Source organism: Choloepus didactylus, chromosome 1 (genome assembly GCF_015220235.1).
Source record: "Choloepus didactylus isolate mChoDid1 chromosome 1, mChoDid1.pri, whole genome shotgun sequence".
Taxonomy (NCBI): Eukaryota; Metazoa; Chordata; class Mammalia; order Pilosa; family Megalonychidae; genus Choloepus; species Choloepus didactylus.
Window position 1 is genome coordinate 95,913,617 of NC_051307.1, and position 18,435 is coordinate 95,932,051.

Here is an 18,435-nt window from a genome sequence, read left to right on the forward strand (position 1 = left end):
AAAAAATTTGCTTTGAACATAGGTTTGATTTTCTGATTGCTTTATGATGCTTAAGAATTTATGAGTGGCTCCATATTTCAGAAATACATGAATTATATCGTTTGCCAGGTGTGATTTTTCTCGTCATAACTCCCACGAATGTTGTGACATTCAGCTCCAGTTATTCCACTGCCAAGGGATAAAATACACAGATACATCAATTTCCACATTTGGAAGCGCCAGCAACATTCCTTTGGGGAAAAAGTGTGCAACTATTTAGAATAGAGGGAAATACTCTTTTTATGCAGCTGAAGAGAGACTAATTGTATATTTCTTCAACGGCAGGCAATTTTCAGTGACAAATATAATGCAGGTGAGGAAGACACAGGATTACAACCTAGTATTTTCCCAGGAAAACAATTCAAAAAGAAGTGCCTTGAATATTACCTACAGTTCCTTTTATACATCTTAGAATATCCATTAAATTTGTTGGATAGCATTCATTCAATTTATGAATACTTTCTGAGCACTTAAGTGGGGGGGTGCAGCAAGGAGGAAATGAGACAAAATCCCTGCTCCCATGGATCTTATACTCTAATGGGGAAAACACAAAAAGCAAGATATTATGTAAATTAATGATACAATTTCAGATAAAGCTATACTAAAGCAGGTGAAATGAAAGCAGCATTTGAAGGGTCAGGAAGGCCTTTGCAAGGAAGTGACTTTTGAGCAGGAGCCAGGAGTGAGGGAGAAAGCCCTGCGGAGTTCTGGCGAGTACAGCAAGAGCCCATGCCCTGAACAGGAAGAATCTTTATTTTTCTGAAGACTCGAGAATGTCGCAAAGAAAGAACTCTCAAAGTTTGGTTTGTTGCAGAGTCACTGTTGTTATTGGTGTTTTTCTTACTGTTTATGAGGCCCAGTGCTGCAAATTCTCTTTCTTGCTTGCAAAGTTGAGGATGACTTTGACACAGGAATCTAAGTTTATTGGGGTATACTGTCTTATCTATGTGCCACTGAAAAATACCTCCCACCTATCACAAAGGCATAGAATCCCATTCACCAGGGTCAGAGCTGTTCATTCACAAAGAGAGAAAAGGCCTTAACCAGAAGTAAACATCATCCCACCAGCACCAACAGGCTGCCTAGGACAGGATGTGCCGCTGGGAAGGTTGTAGGAGGTTTGGAGAACAGCTGCAGAAGATACCTTTGGCTTTCTCAGCTTTGGGCCCCAACTGTTACAGAACTGGTATCTCCCCATACAACCAAAGCTGGTGGATACAGGAATGACCGTCCCTTCTTGACAATGCAGAGACTGAGGCTCCGAGAAGCCGGCAGCTTGCCTGGGATCATGTGGAAAACCGACTGATTCCTAATGCTCTCCTCTGTTGACAGAGCTGCATTCCAAGCCAGGGACCAACCACATGGAGGGAGGCCATGCTCCATTCCGGGAAATGAGACTGTTGACATTTCATTTATACAAGATTGAAAAATAAATACCAAATGTTCAAAAATATATTGCAATTCACCATGCTGGGGTGCACGGTGACCTAGAAAATCCAATTAGAAAATCCACGTGACAGAAAAAGATGTTTTGAGTGAAAATGCATTTTGTCTTTCTCTCACACACACAAACAGTATCTCATTGTTTCTTCTTCAGGGAGCAGCTGTGAAGGAAAGTGGGGGAAGGGGGTGGATAAAACATCCCATCTTTGTGTTTCATACAGAGCTAAGCTTTCAGGCCATCCTTCCTGAACTGCAGGGGGTGTGGCATGTATTAAAATTAAACATCAATGAAGCTTATAAAATAACTTGGGAGAAGTCAGCCACAGAGACCAGACCAGCATCTCAAATTGGATGACTCTGCATGTGGAAACTGCCTTCATCTTGATAAAAAGGTATGTAGTTTTAACTTTCATTTATAACAAATAACTTTTAAAATGGGGACAGTCTTGACTTTCCAATGCCCCACCCAGCAACAGGTCTAATCTAAGATCACCAACTAGCACCCAAGTCAGGGTGCAAACCCAGTGTCGACTCACCCCAAAGTCTTCCGCTTATACACACCACCATAAAACCAAATGATACAAAAAAAGAATTCCTCCTGTGCCAGTGTGGGACTAGTTGAATTCTCAGGGAGTTGCTATCCAACTGTACATTACAGTAAAATTAACTGAAAGATATCTGGAATTAATTGTGTAAATTCATGGAAAAATATGGCAGAAAAATGTTTTCTTCGGGAGGTATGATTTCTTGTTAGATTCAATGGCTAAATGGATTTTAAGACCCATTTAATTACGGCTAAGCATTTTTTTAAATCATTTGAAATCATGGCCTTTAATGAACTGCAGCTCCTTGAGCTCAGGGACTGTGTCCTACTTTTCTTTGTGTCCAGAACACTCAGCAGCGTGGAGGTGTGTTACCTGGCGTCACCTGGACAAATTAACCTCATTGAGCATAAAGAGCATATCAGTGCAGATACCTTCTACATAAAGCTGTTGTGCAAATTAAGTGCATAGCACATGTGAAGCACAGAGGACAGGGCTTCTCTGTAGGCAAGCTCATGTGTGTGACTGGGATTCACAGAGTCAGTGTCTATGATTTATTTTTAAATTATTTAATATTCAGTTAAAATATTTAAATTATATATTTAAAAAATTATTTAAACTCTCCTCATTAGGAAATTCCCCCATTGGTATCAGAAGAAGATGAAAAACATATGTCATATATAATCCATATTTTACCCAGGGTCACAGGTATATGCATTAATCATGTGTTTTATCCCCAGAAAGTGCTCAATAAGTGTTGGTTGAATTAGAACAGAAGAGGCATTGAAAAAAATGGTGTCTACCATCAACTTTTTCCCTCACAAGGAGTTCTAGCAGTAGGAATAAAACTACTGAAACATGGAGGCATCTTTGGAAGAGATGCATTCAAGGGGAATTAGCCTTGTTCTGGAATCCTCCTACAGAGCTAAAGAAAATGTTTCAGCCCACAATAGGACATTTTGTAATAAGACATTTGTCAAAGTAAGATGTAGAACTGACTTTTGTTGTAACTGTCACATGACGAAGTGAAACTCATCAGGTTGCAGAGGTGTGGGTGTTTGTTGAAAGAATGCATGAGGCAGCATGGTGCAGGGGTGCAGCTCATAGACTGGGGAGCAGGAGGTGGGCTCGCGTCCCGGCTTTGTGCATCTGTGGTGCAAAGGTCGGACAGATGACCTCTGAGGTCCCATCCAGTTTGGGGGTCCTGTGGAATATGCATAATGAATGACCATCCTTTGAGGCTAGATCCTCTGGGCAAAGTTCTTTTCTTGGGGCCTATAAGGTCCTAAGAGCAGAGCTCCAGGTTCTAAAAATCTTGAGAATGTCTGCAAATTTTATGAGTATAGGCTGGGTTTCTGCAAATCTGTGATCCTCAAAAAAGGCTAAAAGACAAGTCTTGTTTATGTGGTGGTAGGAGTTGACGGGAAATGGAGCCTCAAGGACTAAGAAAAGTGGTCCAACCGCAGACTTACTTAAGGTAGCCTCAGCAACCACACCCTGTCCCACCACTCCTGGCTGGAGTTTTTACTCGTTACGTAACTGTTCTTTTGAAAACCAGGCAAGAAAACCTGAAGAAGAAAAGCTATTGATTATTAAGGGTTATTTGGAGGTTTCAAGACTCATAATAAAGTGGTTATAATTATTCCTGTTATGACACATCCTTTTAAATGCTCAGATCTGAGAACATTTTGTTTGTACTGACTCAGTCATGTACATCACAGGGAGAAAGGCAAAGAACTGGAAATAGCTCCGGTGTGCAGCTACAGGCAAGGAGTCACAAGGAAGGGAACAAACTGAAAGTCGGGGAAAGAAGCAGGGTGGAGCCCAGGCGCCCTTTCCCCACCAACAGCCCTGCAGCCTGGCACCCCCAGCCCCTCTGCCCCTCCTCAAAGCCAGCTCCCACTGCCACAGGGCCCTTTGGGTTGAAATGCTTGTTGCACAGTTACACATCAGCTACAAGTCCTTCTCTAGTTCAATGTACATCATCGATGAAAAATACCTTAACAGAATAGCAACAGAAAAGGAATTCAGAAAATACTTATTCTATATCAGGTACTGCTCTAAGTGCTCTCTCTATATTATCTCATTTAATTTTCACAAATTATTGTGATTATGATTATTATTCCCACTTAATAGACAAGGAAACGAAGGCATAAATTGGACGTAGTTATACTTGGTATGTGGCAGAGCCAGAATGCAAACCGGATCAGGGTGACTCCAGGGTCCCCAGCATGCTGCTCCCCATTAAGTTTTCCAGGCTGGCTTTTGGGTTGTTAGAACAGCCCAGCAAGATGGGGGCGGGAGTGGTAGGGGGACAGTCAGGGAAGGCATTTCCCTTGTGTGACACACAGGACACCAGGTGCTGTGCATGTTTTTGGTTTTGTTTTCCATTCATGGTACACTTGAAGGCTTCAGCCTCCCCCCTTTGTTATCCCTTGTTCCCATTCATTCAACAAGCACAGCAACTGTGAGTTTCTGTGGGTGATTCACAGGAGACTCAGACACGATGCCCATCCTGGAGAAATGCATAACTAGGTGGGGGAAGAGGTGCAAAATGAACCCAAGGAGCTCTCCTACCAGGCAGAACGTGCTCTGACGGAGGTACAAAGGCTCTGGAGAGAGAGAACAAACCCTACTTGGAGAGTGACAGGAGGGCCTCCCAGGGGAGAAGACCATCATGGCCCTGAAGGATGAGGGGTTGGTTGAAGCAGGCTGAGTAGGAGGCAGAGGGACCAGAGAGCACGGAAATCTTTGTCCATTGATTGCATGTCCTCAGGAGGCCCAGAATGACTCCAGCTCCCTTGGCTTTTCCCCAGCTCCAGGTTCCACCTCCATCCACCCAACTCAAGATGGTGACGGTGTTGTTGCTGCTTTCTACCCTGGCCGGCCTCTTCCAGGCGGCAGAGGGACAAGCGTTCCACCTTGGGAAATGCCCAAATCCGCCAGTGCAGGCGAATTTTGACGTGAATAAGGTATGGTAAAAGCTAAAGTCATTTGTTTTGAGATGTCCATTTGACGAAGCACCCTACAGAGTTCAGTTTTATTATTCTGCTTTAATCTTCACTGCAAGCCTGTGGCAGGTATTTATCTTATTTTGGATTGCCCCAAAGCAGACTCTGAGATTCGGGCTGGCAGTAGATAGTTTTGGGGAAGATGATCCCAGGAAGCAAGAGTGGGCTTGTGGAGGAAGTGAATAGGGAAGGCAGAAAAGCAGGTTACTCTGTAACCTGAACAATTGGGTTCAGTCCTGCTGGGGACCCTGGGAAGAAATGTGTGGAAAGCACCCCAGATTGTCCCACTGATGGATGCAAGAGGGCCGTGGAGCTCCCATGGCACTGGCAAAGACCTTGGCAGAGGAGAGAGCACTGGGGTGTGAGGTGGGAAACTTCAATGTATATGGGAATTGTCCACTGTGACTGAGGTGAACTCAGAGGGGGCTGAGGGGATGGGGGTTGAGGCATCAACAGCAGCTGCTATTGTACTATTATCCCCATTGAATAAATCAAGAAACTGAATGTCAAAGAGCGTGTAACCTACCCAAGTCAAACACCTAGGAAATGCAGAATGGGACTCAAAACCAGGCTTCCCAGCAATGCAGAACACCCAAGGGTTACTCTAACAGGGCCTAGGGGAGACCAGAACTCCCCAACAGGCTGTCTTGTTACCCACACTTAAAAAGATATCAGTTTATAGATATCGAGTTACGCTTCCGATCCAATAATTTCACTTCTCAGTATATACCCAGAAGATCTGAAAGCAGTGACACGAACAGATATTTGCACATCAATGTTCATAGCAGCATTATTCACAATTGCCAAGAAATGGAAACAACCCAAATGCCCTTCAACAGATGAGTGGATAAACAAAATATGGTATATACACACGATGGAATACTAAGCGGCAGTAAGAAGGAACGAGGTTGTGAAACATATGACAACATGGATGAACCTTGAAGACATAATGCTGAGCAAAATAAGCCAGACACAAAAAGAGAAATATTGTATGTTACCAGTAATATGAACTCTGTGAAAAATGTAAAATAAATGTTTTATAATGTAGAATGTAGGGGACCTCGAGATAGATGGCAACTAGTGAAGGGGGAACGATAATCTAAAAGAACAGATAACCTGTTGAGTGTAATCTCAATGTTATGGGAATGCTCAGGAATGATTATAATTTGCAAACTTTCTTGGGTATGGTAGGATCATGTTGGAAGCAGTTAGCTATTTTAGGTTATTTGTTTTTCTTATTCCTTTGTTTTGTTATGGTTTGTTAATTTTCTTGGGGTATGGTAGGAACATTTTAAAAATTTAAAAAAAGATATCCGTTTGAGTAGCTCTGCTATATCCAGTCTTTCTTCCTGGGAACAGGCCCAGCCTCACTGTGAGCTTGGGGGAGGTGGCAGGACTCAGAGGCTCCCACAGCTGCTAACTCACACCTGGAATCTCTCCCTTAAGTTAACCTCTCTTTAGAAGAACCAGGCCTGGATCTCTTTTAAGAAGCAACATCCTGGGGAGGAGTCACTCGCACCTCGGTGTGAATGAGTGCTGTAACCTCTGGGAAGAGTGAGGAAGGAGGGCTTGAAGCCTGAGGGGTGTGGTGAAGAAGAAACATCCAAAGGATGGATTGAACGCACACTGATGAGCTAAGAAGGGGAGATTTACTATAACGCAGTCTACGCTGATTTACGCCGCTAGTTTTTTAGGGCTGACTCCTTAATTCGGGTAATCTTGGTAAACCACAGGAGGCTTTACAGAAAAAAAACAGGAGACTTGACTTACGTTCTATTTTTTGGGCAAAAACCTTAAGACACTTCTGAAGTTAAAACTGATCTGTATTTATAAGAATCCTCTAAGAATTAAAGCTAGATTTTTATATCAACTTTATGACATGTAATTCACATACCATATAATTCATCCATTTAAAGTGTAGAGTTCAGTGGTTTTTAGTGTATTCAGAGAGTTGTGCAACCATCATCACAATCAATTTTAGAACATTTTCCACACCCTTTAACAACCACTTCCCATTTTCTCTAACCATCCCAGCCCTGAGCAAGCACTAACCTATTTTCTATCTCTCTAAGTTTGTCTATTCTAGACATTTCATAGAAATGGAATCATACAATATGTGCTCTTTTGTGACTGGCTTCTTTTACTTATCATAATGTTTTCAAGGTTCATCCATGCTATAGCATGCATCAATACTTCATTCATTTTTATTGCCAAATAATATTCCATTGTATGGATTATATCATATTCTATTTATCCATTCATCATTTGGGTTGTTTCCACTTTGCGGTTATTATGAATAATGTTGGTATGAATATTCATGTACAGGTTTTTGCATAGATATATATTTCTATATATATAAAGATATGTATTTCTGTAAACCTAGGAGTGGAATTGCTGGGCTGTATGGTAACTCCATGTTTAAACTTTTGAAAAACTGCTAGACTGTTATCCAAAGCAGCTACACTATTTTACATTTCCACCAGCAATATATGAGGTTTCCAATTTCTCCACATCTTTGCCAACACTTGTTTTTGCCCTTCTTATTATAACCATCCTAGTGGTTGTTAAATTATATCTTGTTATGGTTTTGATTTGCATTTCCCTGGCTAGTGATGTTGAGCATCTTTTCATATGCTTATCGGCCATTTGTATATCTTCTTTGGTGAATGTCTATTTAGGTCCTTTGCCCACTATTTAATTGGGTTATTTGTCTTTTTATTATTGAGATATGAGCTATTTACATATTCTAGATATTGTCCCTTATCAGATATATGATTTGCAAATATTTTCTCTAATCCTGTGAGTTGTCTTTACACTTTATTGATGTGCCCTTTGAAGCATATTTTTTATTTTGAAGAATTTAATTTATCTATTTTTTTCTCTTCTTACTTGTGCTTTTGGTGTGAAGTCTAAGAATCCACTGCCTGATCTAAGGTCACTAAGATTTACTCCTATATTTTTTTCTAGGAATTTAATAGTTTTAGTTTTTACATTTAAGTCTTTGGCCTATTTTGATTAAATTTTGTATATGGTATGATAGAGAGAGCACAACCTCATTCTTTTGCATGAGGCTATCAAGTTTTCTCATCACCATTTGTTGAAAAGACTATTCATCAACACTTTTGTCAAAACACAATTGATCATAAATGTGAAGGTTTACTTCTGGACTGTCAATTCTTTTCCACCGCTCTATATGCATATCTTTATGTCAAAACCACACAGTCTTGATTACTGTAACTTTGTTTTGAAACAACAAACTGGGAAGTGCGAGCCAGCTTTGTTCTTCTCTTCCAAGATTGTTTTGGTTATTCTTGCTCCTTTGCATTTCCATCTGAATTTTAGGATCAGCTTGTCAATTTCTGCAAGGAAGCCAGCTGAGATTTTGATAGAGATTGCATTGAATCTATAGATCATGTTAGGGTTATTACCACTTTAACAATATTGTCTTACTATCCATGAACATAGGATATCTTTCCATTTATTTAGGTCTCATTTAATTTCTTTCAACAATGTTTTGTGGTATAAGTTGTGCACTCCTTTTGTAAATGTATTCCTGTTTTATTCTTTTTTGATATTATTGTAAATGGAGTTGTTTTCTTAATTTTACCTTCAGGTTACTCACTGTAAGTATATAGAAATACAGTTGATTTTTTGTATTTTGATTTTGTATCCTTCAACCTTGCTGAACTCAATTTTGAGTTCTAATATCTTTTTAGTGGATTCCTCAGGATTTTCTATATCCTGTCATCTGCAAATAGAGAGAGTTTACAGTTTCCCTCCCGGGAGTCCTTTTAAAATGCATTGTCCTTACATGGATCGAGAAACTGAGACAGAAAGATTAAGAGGACTTCAGGAAATAATAATAAGATCATGAGGGAAAACCAATCTTTGATCTCTGAGTTTCCTCTTTTTCAGAAGAATTATGCTTCCTCAGTTTTAATTATGGAGCACTAAAGCCACTTTGACAATAATAAAACTAGTTTAAATGCCCTATATAAAATGGAGATGTTTTTGAAGAGGCCTATGAAACCAGTTGACCTTTAACCCCATTCTTTGGTGCTTTAGATAAATATTGAGTTCAGTGTTTTTAATTGAGAGTTGTGCTTTAATAAGAGTGGGGAAAATTATAGTCATGAATGTGGGAGTATATGTGAGCAGGGAGTCATGTGATTTAGCCAATACTGCCACCTGGTTGCAGTGTGATTCCTTTTCAAGTTCCACCTTTTTGACGGTGAGTGCATCTCTTTGATTTTGTATTGTTATTAATACACTGTTAAATTTCTAAAACAATTTCAATGAATGTTTTTGACTAGGCAAATACATTCACATGGTTTAAAATTCTAAAGATGCAAAAGAGTATCTAATGAAAGTTTCCCTCCAACCCCTGTACCCCTGCCTCCAATTTCCAAAACCCCAATGATAGCCAACAAAAATGATTCACTGGGTATCTTTTAGAGATAATTTGTACACATACAAAGAAATGCATGTATTAACTGTTGTTGGCAGAATAGTGGTTCCAGATGGTCAAGCCTTAGTCCTCAAAACCTGTGAATATGTTACATTACATGGCACAAGAGACTTTGCAGATGTGATTAAAATTACAGACCATGAGATGAGGCCAATCTAATCACATGAGTCCTTAAAAGCAGAGAACCTTTGCCAGCTATGATCAGAGGGAGAGAGATGCGATGTTGGAAGAAGAGTCAGAGAGATACAATGTGCACAGGGCTTTGAGGATTGAGGAAGGGGACCTCAACCCAAGGAATGTGGGTCACCTCTAGAAGCTGGAAAAGACAAGTAAACAGATTCTCCCCTCCAGCCTCTATGGAGGAACATAGCCCAGAAGACACCTTGATTTTAGCCCAGACTCATGTAAGACTTCTGAGCTACAGAATGGTAAGATAATGAATTTTTGTTGTTTTAAGCCATAAAGTTCATGGTAATTAGTTACCACAGCAATAAAACAAAATAATGTAATAACCTTTTTCTCAATTTTTACACAAAAGGTAGAATGAGATATATACTATGCTGCACCTGGCTTTTTTTTTTTCATGAAATATAGCTTTGAGATGATTCCATATCACCCTTTTAAAAGAGGATGAATAACATTCCATTGTAAGGATATGCCATCATTTATTTACCCAGCCCCCTACTAATGCTCATTTTGGCTGTTTCTGGCCTTTTATAATAATTATATTGCAATGGTCAAACTTATGCGTACATCATTTCTTACCTCAGGAGGATACATTCCCAGAAGTGCTGGCATATTATATTTAGTTTTGTTAGATATTGCCAAGTTGCCCTCCACAGAAGCTGTAAATTGGTACAGTCTCTATGCAAGACAATTTAAGAACATAGGAGAGTGCTGTTTCCCCTCATCTGCAAACAGATATACTTCTTTTAAAGTTGATTCTGTACACCTGCAGTTATGTATAAAAGCAGGAACTCAGCAGAAGAATAATACAAGTCTTCTAAATCCTGATCATCTGCCAAAAGCCTCTGTGACCAATTCCCTGTGCAAAGTCATATGAGAAGACTCCAACCTACTCTGGAGTCCTAGCTCTCCACAATGAACGTGATCTGACTTTGCACAAAATTCAAAGATGCCTTGAAGAACCATAAAATGTTTGAGACAGAAGGCTTCTTACATCATCCACACCAATCCCCCCTTTAACAACGTTTAGAGTTTAACATGGATTTTGGCTGAAGTTAAAAGGACACTGAGAGCATATCTAAATAAGGAGTACCTTAGGAATTGAATGTGGCATTCAACCGATGCCCACACATCCAATTCACTGATTCTCATCTGAATTGATATCTTGCTGCAGTTGCCACTGCGAACAATGCAGTCTGTTTTGCCTGTTTTCTGCAGGAAAAGATTCTGCTTCTGAAAAACAACAATGGGGAAGAGCTTGTAGATCCCCAGAGAGTCACAGGGTTTTTCTCTGCTTCTTGTTGTCTCTGCAGTATCTTGGGACATGGTATGAAATTGAGAAGATCCCAGCGAGCTTTGAGAAGGGAAGCTGCATCCAAGCCAACTACTCACTAATGGAAAACGGAAACATCAAAGTGATAAACCAGGAGTTGAGGTGAGTGACTATGGTTTTAAAGACAACACACATCCTGGAGCCAGCCCTGCAGAGGGCTGTCCTGGAGTGACTGTGTGTCCTTGCGGTCTAGTGCAGGGAGGATGTGCACGTTGCCGATCCAGACTGCCTGCTCGCAGCAGACAGGCACTTTGGGGACTGGAATTCACTTGTTCATTTCCATAACCACTTGCCGAGCATCTGTTGTGCACTAGACTCTGTGAGATACGCCAGGGTTTCGACAGTAACCCAGACTGACAGCGTTCCTGTCCTCACTGCAAAATAGAAATACTGGTAGCAGAGGATATCAGGAACCATCTTGCCTGAGCTCCAAACCAAGAGAGAAGGTCCTTCTGTACCATGTACTGGCAGAGGGCATCCAGCCTTGCTTGAAAACTTCGAGAAACTGGGAGCTCATTGCCTCCCACAACAGCTTATCCATCTCTGGACCGCTTTCATGATTAGAAAACTCCTTTTTTTATTGAGTAATATTCAAATACAGACATAGTCACACTCTAAGTAATGTGAACAGGATATTCTTTTCTCTTACTGTTGATCCAAAAAAATCCCACTTTGGAAAGCAAACGTAAACTCAAAAGGTGCCCCAGAAAGACCCCTTTCCACCACACATCAATGAAGATAACAGCAACCATAAACAACAGTAATTAATATTTTTAAGCATTTCCTACGTGCAAGACATTATTCTGTGCAAATAAATGTGAAGGTGAATATATATATACATACATATTCATTTAATCCCCACAACAACTCTGAGGTAGGTACTATTATTAATTTTTTATAGATGAGGAAACTGAGGTACAGAGAGGTTAAGTAACTTGCCCAAGGGTCACACAGCTTATAAGTGATGAAGCTGAGATTTGAACCCAGGGTGAATTGAAATGGCTGGAAGAAAACAGAAGACAAATAAAAGAAAGGAGACCTTTGTCTTGGGCTGGGAATGAAGGGTTTTCCTTTCTGTCCCCTACAGGATCTGGGAACATTTTCAACTCCAAGAAAACAGCTACAACCCAGCCTGTGGCTATCCCATTATGTATTAAACCTCCTGTGAGCGAAAACACAGTGGGTTGACTCCCTGACCCTGCAAAACCATAGAAATTAAGTAAGGATCTTGAGAGTGTCTTAAGGAAAAAATAGCTTATTTCAGAGCCCAGGGAAGGGTTATAGGAGTTGAGATGCAGATGCCACTGAAGGTCTCACAGGAATTTTTTTCAGGCCCCAAAGTTGCAATGACCTCATTTCAAATATTTTGTACCACTCTAAGACCAAGAGTCAGACAATGACACAGATCCCCAAACCTATGAGAGTCCCCCACCTCTCCTTTGGAGTTGGCCAGGAGTCCTTTCTAACTGAATCCTGATTATTAGTCGAAGAAATACAGTTGTTCTGCTTCTAGGGTTGCACCTGTTTATGACACCAGAACACAAGGAGAAAGGTTCGTTAGTTCAGGAAAATGGTATCGTTTCTCCTTCCGGGAAGACTGCAGAATGAACAGAGGGGCACGGTAGGGAGTCTTAGCCAATGTCAGAAAATTTGAGAGCCAAAAAAATTGGCACAGGGCTGGGAGCTGCAGGGCTCAGGCTCTGGAGTCAGGCTGCCTGCTTTCAAATCATAGTTCTGCCACTTACTACCTATGTGACCTTAGGTTAATTAAGATAATTAATTCTCTACGCCTCAGTTTCCTCATTTATAAAATGGCAACAGTAATAGAACCTACCTCCATAGGACTGTTTGTGCTTTAAATAAGATAACAGTTGTAAAGCACTAAGAACAGTATTTGGCAGGTAGTAATCGTTTTAGTAAATATTAGTTCCTATTGTTCACCTGCTGCTACCCTTGAAAACACATACACATTTTTTCTATGAACAAGCTGTGAATCTATGACCAGTGACTGGTGTTTTGATTATTGTTCTGGAGCAAAATGCATATGATGGTGAAAAAGTGAAGCGTCTGTTGGGAAGAGACTGGTTTGTTGCTAAGTTACTGTATGCAGATACAAAGAGACGATCTTCCAAAGCTATGTGTGTTCCAGGTGAAAGAGCAGGGCAAAGTCTCCAGCTCTACACGATGATGAACAGACAATGCAACTGAGGGCATCAAATTCATTTCCCAACTTCCCTTGCCTGCTGCCTATTGTCTGGTTTCTTGAACATCCATCACCACTAACCACAGCCTGCTGACTTTCTAACACTCATTCTCTCTCTACTTTTCATTTTCCGTCCTTGAGGATGGATGGACAGGCAGCTCCTCTGTCAGCTGCCTAGAAGAGCACACTGATGACTGAGCAACTCCCTCTTCACTGCCTCTATTCTCCAGCTTCCCCCCACCCACTGGGTTCATGGGGTCATTGGGAATTATCCGGAAATGGGGTCAGATCCCTTCAAAAGGGTGAAAAGTATTTCATCCAATCTAAGACACCATCGATTTTAAGACTCACCACCACTTTATTTAGTTACAAAAGAAAAGACACTGCCAGCTGTAAATGTAAGGAGGCATCAATTATAAGATGCACATTTCTTTATATTTAACATCTCTGACAATCACTGAAATGAGGTAAATGTTTCCTCACTGTCTGATTTTACCTTGCCCATCTTGAAATCTCTTACACTGAATCAGAAACTTACTAAACTGGAAGAGGTCTTAGAGGTCTAATGTCACATGATATACCATGATGTCACTGCCACCTGTAAAGGGGAAAAAGCTTTCAGATCTCCAGACTCCATATTTTGCATTATTTCAATACTTAAATCAGTCCTTATTTTATCCTTTGGCCCTTCTCATTAAAAAAAAAAAAAAATGAACATTTTTTCCATGTTATTTTGTTTTGTTTGTGTTTTCTTATTCTCTCTCTTTAGAAACTGGGAGCAGGAATGGCCTTTCCAGGCATTGCATACAGTCCAAAACAGTACAAGGGCCTAACATATTATCCTGGAGCACATCAATTACTGCTTCTCATCAGCCCTAGGACGGCTTCCTCCACTTGGTCTCAGAAGCAGTGACAAAGGAAAGGGAAGGGGATGGAAACAGGCTCTGTTCAAGAGCCCATCTTCACCAGAAATCACAACGTTGGCTGCCATGGTCCTTGGCACCACAAATCCTGCCTTTCATTGATTTTTGTTTCTCAGTGAGTTCAGCTTTTTAATTTTACTTTTTAAATTTTAACTTGTTTCAGATCTGATGGAAGCGTGAATCAAATTGAGGGTGAGGCCACCCAGGCCGACATCACAGAACCTGCCAAGCTGGGAGTCAAGTTTTTCTGGTGTGAGTATCTACTTCTCTCCACGAAAGATTTCAGACAGGAGGTTTGCAAGCTGAAGGCCAGAGCCCTGGGTTGGGGGACTCCTTTTACATTTGCATGTCATCCCGTTGGTCCATAACCATTTATTGAGCACCTATTGCATGCCATACACTGGGTAGCCACTGGGGATACCACAATGCACACAACAGCCCTGGCCCCTGTCCTTTTGGAGCTGACACCCAAGTGTGGGTTCCAACAAGTAGCCAGGCAATTTACAACAGAACTACAGTAAGTGTTTCAGTAGGACATGCACAGCAGGAGACCCCAACCCAGTCTTGAAGGGTATGAGAATTTTGAAGAAACATTTCCCAGAGGAAACTGAGGCCCAAAAAATTAGTAGCTGTTAGCAGAACATGTGCAAAAGCTGGGAAGCAAGAGATGACAAGTGTGAAGACAAGTCTGAGTCTTGTCCCCAACAGATATTCAGTCACAGTCATTTACTGAGCTCCAAGCCAAGTTAGGAATAGACACGGCAACAGAAAAAGATTCAAATATTAATTTTATTGCCAATATAGATACACTGGAGAATTCAGCTCAGAACTATAAGACGTTCTATTGTCAAAAGTGCTTAGGAGCCCCTCTCCCCATCTGTGGGGCAAAACTGATGACACTGAAGTCACCAGCTACAAGAGAAATTACTAACTCCTCCCCCCTGCTCAAGACCCTAGAAGAAAGAGCAGAGAGGAAGTTTTTAGTTTATAGGTCAAGATAGGACTGGTGAGACAGGAGAAGGAGAAAACAGTTACCCTACACACCTGACTATGGACAACCAACTGCACATCTACAGACCAGGGGCAACTGGCCAGGGTCGTGAAACAGAGAACACATGCTCTGTAAACTGTAAAGGTCTTTGAAAATGTGTGCTTTTCTTGTCATTTTTACAGGTGAGCAAGTTGAAGCACAGGAAGGCTGGATGGTGTAGGCAAGGTCACTGAACTAAGTAGGGGCAGAGTTCAGACTAAAATTTATGTCTCCAAACCCTCACCTGAGTATTCTTCTCGTAAACACTGATCAGGGATGGGAGTTGGAGTGAAGGTCAAATATCATGTGCCCAACATCAGGAAGCCTGTGACAGGAGCCAAAAGGTGACAGGAGCCAAAAGAGAGGCATAAACTATCGGTGGGGGAAGCAGAGGACAAAGAGATTCATTCTGGTTGGAGGGATCAGACATTTGCATTGGGCCTTGTAGGGTGTATGAGAGATTGTGGAAAAGGACATTCCAAGTGGAGGGAGCAGTATGAGAAAAGGCCTGGAGAGAGAAGCCTAGAGCATGAGAAAGAAGTCTAGAGCATGGAATAAGAGATAATGTTGGGAAGGGCTTTGGATGCCCTGTTAGAGAGTTTGGAGTTTCTTCCCTGTGGAAGAAAATAGGAGACTGTGGAAATTTTCTAATAGAGACACATGGAAATTTTCTGTACTAAGAGGAAAATATCTGGGTAAATTTATTCTTGAGATCTAGACCCTGGGAGAGGAAGAGAGAATATGCATGCCAGGTATGTGCAAGGGGGGGACATGCTGCTTCTGGAAAAAGTGAAAAACATATTTTCCCCAAATTGCTCAGAGCTGAAAAGATCTCCATCCAGCCAGGAATATACAAAGCAACTGAAATTCAAAGATAGATTGTATGATGAGTATATGCACTCAGGAGTGAGGGGAGCAGGCAGGGCACCAACCGTTTTAGGAAAGTTAGTTAGAAACAACATTCAAATGGTATGTGAATATATCTCAATAAAATTGCAAGGGGGAAAGAAAAAGAAAAAACACTCAGTCTTGTTCAGGCTTCCACCCAGACTTCCTCCAAGTGTCCTTCTGTTTTCATGTTTATAAACAGGTAGAAAGTCAGAGGTGGGAGGGACCACAGTGGGTGACCATCTGGACCATCTGTCTGTCTTGTGTTGTCCTGATAACCAGCTGGGTCCCTGACACTCACACACGGCCTCCTTCGTCCAACAGCTTCTCATGGTCATTCTCTAATGCTGAGATCTGCTTTGACTTGACAAATGTAGTGATTATTTTTTAGTAGAGGACATGGGGTGCTAAAACACTGGAAAGAAAATCACCCCTGATTGCATATGTGTCTGAGTCTTTTGTTATTATAAAATTGGTGCATAACTTTCTCCGTTTTGGGTCCATCTTCCACTAAGTTTAACAAGTTGGGCTCTGAGTTTTCCTTGGCTTGACCTTAGCTGTAGAGGTCAGGTTCACAGCAGAAGTTTCTGAATCCTGATGAAGAGGGTATCTCTCCACTTCAGGACCCCTTTCATCTTGGACTTTCAACATTTTACAGATGTCACTCAGCGAGTCTTTATAGGTGCTTTGTGAGGAAGAGCTTATAACCTGCCACCAACTGATTTATCATACTCTTAACGGTGAAAGTGTTTGCAAAAGTCATACAGGAAGAAAAAAGAAAACAAAATAAAACATTAACTTCTGCCTCCTCCTTCAGGCAGGTTCTGAAGGAAGTTGGGTGCACTTCCTAGTATAGACTAGGAAAACCTGGGTTCCCACAAGAATGACCTTACATTCTTGTCTCCACTTAGGTAATTGGTGCCCCCATGTGCACCGGTGCCAAGCACAGCCTGTCAGTCCAGGGGGTCCAGTCAAATTCAAACCTCCGGTTACTATGGGACTCTGGAGATGAACCCGCTGCCAGGGAGGGAAGATCCAGAACGACGATTCTTCACTTTAGCTGCATGTTAGGATTATCGGGGAGTGTTAACTAGCACCAGCCACCCCCAGATCAGAATTTGGGGAGGGGTGAGGGGAAGTAGGTCTGATATTTTTAAAGTCCCTACATGATTCCAATGTGAAGCCAGAATTAAGAACTACTGATTTAGAAGAAATAGGATCCCAGAGCCTTGCCTCTAGGGTCCTGGAGACGAAGGTTTGTCTCGTGCTTATCCCTCCTAACACTACCCTCCTCTGGTTTTTAGTGATGCCATCCGCACCATATTGGGTTCTGGCCACCGACTATGAGAACTATGCGCTCGTTTACTCCTGTACTACGTTTGTCTGGCTTTTTCACCTGGATTACATTTGGATCTTGGGAAGACAGCGTTTTCTCCCTCCAGAAACAGTGACTAATCTAAAAGATATCCTGACTTCTAACAACATTGACATTGAGAAAATGACTATCACAGATCAGGTGAACTGCCCTGAGTTCCTGTAACGGGACTCTAAAAGAAGGCTGCATCCACTGCATATTGCTTCTTTTGCTTTGCTTTCCCCCCACCCCACCCCATTCCTCATGAAAATACTTCAGGTACCAGAAGGGAAATCTGACAGCAGAATCTCAAAGAAAGTTGGCCCAAACACTTAGCCATGCACCACTTTGTTATCTCACTAGCCTAATAATAAACATGTTCCTGACCTGCTGTGCTCATGGTAGATTCTGAATTGGATTAATTATTGTGGGTTTCAACTATAAAAACCAGGAGACACTCTTTAGGGGGAACCATTTGGGGTTTTTGAGGCTCCAACAGGCAGTTTCCTTGAAGCGTTCACTTTCTCATCATGAGGTCCTCAGAGTCATACTGAAGAATGAAAACATCTTGGGGGTCTGTGCAAGGAAGAAAATTGATGAGCAGGAAGACAAGGAGATTCATTTTTTTCTCTCTCTCTTTTTTTATTGTGAACTTTAACATGTACACATAACAGTGATAACTTTCAAAGTACAGTTTCACAAGTAGTTAGAGAACAAATTTCAAAGAATGTCATGGGTCATAGTTCCACAACTTCAGCTATTTCCATTATTGTAAAATATAACATACATATAGAAAGTTGTCATCTCTCGATGTACATCTCAACAAGCAGTCATATAGGTAATTTAAAAAATTGTTATGGGTTACAGTTCCACAGTCTTAGTTCTTTCCTTATTATGCAATACAAGGTATATACAGAAAGGTGAAGACCTTCAAGGTACAATTCAACGAGCGGCTATAGAGCAAATCCCAAAGGATGCTATAGGCTACAGTTCCACCATGTCATTTACCTCTTTC

At 41.3% G+C, this 18,435-nt stretch overlaps 1 protein-coding gene across 1 annotated transcript; it reads left to right on the forward strand.

Annotated features, from left to right (window-relative positions):
* The first annotated feature begins 1,715 nt into the window (after positions 1-1,715).
* On the forward strand, positions 1,716-17,824 carry APOD (apolipoprotein D). The gene is made up of 5 exons (XM_037837855.1): positions 1,716-1,874; positions 4,841-4,996; positions 11,003-11,124; positions 14,312-14,400; positions 17,371-17,824. Exons 2-5 carry the CDS (start codon positions 4,874-4,876, stop codon positions 17,604-17,606), a joined length of 570 nt encoding a protein of 189 aa, XP_037693783.1. The 5' UTR covers positions 1,716-1,874; positions 4,841-4,873; the 3' UTR covers positions 17,607-17,824.
* Positions 17,825-18,435: the final 611 nt, after the last annotated feature.